The sequence below is a fragment of the Kryptolebias marmoratus genome, linkage group LG11 (genome assembly GCF_001649575.2).
Source record: "Kryptolebias marmoratus isolate JLee-2015 linkage group LG11, ASM164957v2, whole genome shotgun sequence".
In the NCBI taxonomy this organism is placed as follows: domain Eukaryota; kingdom Metazoa; phylum Chordata; class Actinopteri; order Cyprinodontiformes; family Rivulidae; genus Kryptolebias; species Kryptolebias marmoratus.
The window spans coordinates 9888898-9891904 of record NC_051440.1 but is presented as its reverse complement, the minus strand read 5'-3'; the positions used below and the strand labels follow the sequence as shown (position 1 = coordinate 9891904).

At 46.8% G+C, this 3007-nt stretch overlaps 1 protein-coding gene across 1 annotated transcript in view; it reads left to right on the top strand.

The window, feature by feature from the left end:
* The first annotated feature begins 222 nt into the window (after positions 1-222).
* Positions 223-3007, top strand: part of LOC108229908 (PDZ domain-containing RING finger protein 4-like) — a 63371-nt gene continuing 60586 nt past the window's right edge. The window contains exon 1 of the mRNA XM_017405628.3: positions 223-597. Within this exon, the coding sequence (XP_017261117.1) occupies positions 529-597 (69 nt within the window). The 5' untranslated portion in view covers positions 223-528. The remainder of the gene's footprint in view (positions 598-3007) is intronic.

The following is a 3007-nucleotide window of genomic DNA, read 5'->3' as shown; positions in this document are numbered from 1 at the left end:
TTCTCGGGGCACTCAGGGCTCCTCACCAGACCTGCTCACACAAAGAGGTTTATTGTGTAACTGTGGCTCATTTTTAATGAAGCAGCAACACACTCCTCCCCTCTCTGCCGGACTCCTCCTCTGCTCCCACCTCTCTCATGAATATCACAGTGCTCCCCCCTCAATATTCATAAGCGTGTATCGATGTGGTCATGTGCGCCAAGGAGAGTCACAACTCCGGTGTGTGACTGTATGTGTGTGTGAGAAGCTGAAATAGGGAGAGAGGAGTAGACGGCCGCTGTTACTTGTCCTGCCGCGTCGCTCGCTGCATCTAAAGCCTCTCCTGTCAGACTCAGCTGGAGCGTTCTGTGGCTCTGCGCTGGGCTTCGCTTCTGAGTGGCTGAATGAGTGAATGGGATGCCAGGAGGAGATGCTCGCTGAGGAGTGACTGATGAGAACCGGCACTCCAGTGTGGATGGTGACCCCCTGTGTCCGTACCACCACTACCCGGGGAGATTTAGGGCGCCTGGCGTTTCCACGACAACTATAATGGGCTGCAATTTGTGCAGTTTACAGAAGCGAGAGGAACACTACAGGCTGCTGTATGAGATTGCACAGGTGAGCACTGGCACGGCAGGGTCTGGCATCGATTGTTGTATTTTGTGATTCATTATGCATGCCGAGAGGAGAGGAGTCTTAGTCTGGAGGCTTGTTGAAAGTGTTTTAGGTCAAAGATGGTAAAGATAGGAATGAGGGATTAGTGTTTAAAATGAAAGTGAGGTAGAATAATGGAGTGGAGGGAGGCTTCTTACTCAACAGCAGATGTGTTTTGAGTAATGAGCAGTTGCTTAGAGAGCAGCTACTGTGGAGCCCATTCATCCTGCTAGACTAGCCGTGCTGAGAGAGCAAGTTTTTTTTTGTGGAATTGTAGCACCTGGGCGCTACTATCTGGAGTGTTTGTGCCAATTTTTTTTTTTCATAAATGACTCTTAGCAGGTGTTGTTTGGCACGTTTTCTCTTTTATAAAGTTGTCTCTTGGCTCTTTGGCTGTATTTAACTGCACTGTGTGTTCTTTTAGTTCATAGAAAGCACAAGTTGTCGTTGATCTTAATTTAAGTACATCGATTTGCTCTTGACAGCTCCATTTACATTTTGCATTATCAGAAAAAAACACAAATAAAAAAACCTTCCCTTCGTTTGTTTATTTTTTGCACAAACTTTGTTCCAGAAGACGGCTCAAACAGGTCTTAAACAGAACTCTCACCATCATTTGGCCAATTTATATTAATGCTGGTCCTGCATTATGATGCTAAATTATACACATAACCTCTACTTATCAGAGGCTTTTATCCCTCATGGCTACTATCCAAAACAAGTAGGCAGAAGACACCACCTAATCGAGGGAGAGGAAGCCAAACAGCCAAACAAGCATCCCACCTCACCACTTCCAGTCTCTCCATCGGCCCTCTCTCTGTGACAGGCTAATAACTGTGAAACCTCTGCGTCTCCTGGAACTGGAGTACAGCACTCATCCCTTCCTCTCCAGTCGTGACTGCCTTCACGCCACTGTGATCACAGCCTCATTAGCCATTTTATACAACCATCCTGTGCATTAATTAGACGTGAAACGTCTCTCTTTACCCTCGTGAAGTGACAGGGTGTGGAGAAGCAGGGGAGGTAAACCAGTTTTTTAGAGTTAACCGCTGGTAGTAGCTTTTCAGCTCGTGTGCAACTTGAGACAGAGCCAAACTCTGTTTCTGGCAGGGCGATTCTGATGCATTAATGATTGAAGTAATGGTGTGGTGGTTCGGGCCTGTACATAATGGGGGTTTATACACTAAAGGTCTGTGTAATATTGGCAAAAAGACAGAACTGTCAAAGGACTCGGAAAGAGGAGTAGATAGTGAGTGCAGCTGCTGCCTCCCAACAGAAGAACCATAAAAATAGTGATGTATTGGTGCTTATCTTGGCTTTTGTGTCTCTCTTTGCAGCAGCTGTTAAGAAGTAGTCTTGACTCCTCTGCTCATAGTTCAGGAAAGTGGATCAGTATTTGCATAGCGGGCCCAGTCTCTGGGGCACAGTCAGCACTGACAGGAGCTCTCAGGCTCTGCTGTCCACCCACTAATATACTGAACTTGTTCCGGCACGAGCTGCAACATCAGCACCTACTTTTTGATCACCACTGTGGGAGGGAAGGTGGGAAGGTTATACAGTGTGGAGGATAAAGACCAAGATGGGAATAGTGAGGAAGCCTTTAAAGATGCAGAGACGAAGGGAACTAACGAGAGGAAGAAGAAACTGGTCAACGACGGGGTGGACTTGAAAGGGGGGCAAAAAAGGAAACATCCCACTGTCTTTCATAAAAAAAAAAAAAAAGAGCTCTTCCCACAGTCTTGCATTCGCACATCTGTGCACATGTTTGCAGATGTCCTCTGAGACAACAAAACAAGCAGCACATTCTTGGCAACAGCACAGCAAATCCAGAAAAGAGCATAAAACATCAGTAGAGGAAGACAGACACGGAGGAGCCGTGCTTTCCCTGCAGCTGTACAAGTATGTCACTGCATTGTTTGGTCAGTAGAAGTGTGTTTTGACAATTGGAATCTGTTTTCACTGCTCTAACTGCTGGCAATTTAGTCCTTTTTTTTTTTTGTCTGTCCAGCTTGCCCATCTTTCTCCCTTGCCTAGTGTTTTTATTCCCCCTCACTTTCTCACTTCTGCTGTTGAAATTTTTCTGTTTCGTAAACACCTAAAGATACAATCACACACATACTTGCCCACTCCACTCTGCTGGGATTATGCTGAATTGGTGAACGTGCGTATGCAGATGAGGTAAAGACGGCATGCTAGACGCGACAGCCCGACTGACCGGCCTCGCAGCAGGTGGATTTGAAGAGCAGGAGTCCGTCTCAGGGTTTCGTCGGCCACCCTCCTCTTCATCCCTTCACACACAGAAACTATTTTGACAGTCTCTTCCTCTGCCTGACCTCACAAGCTGTCGGAGATTTATTGCTACCCCCCCCCCCCC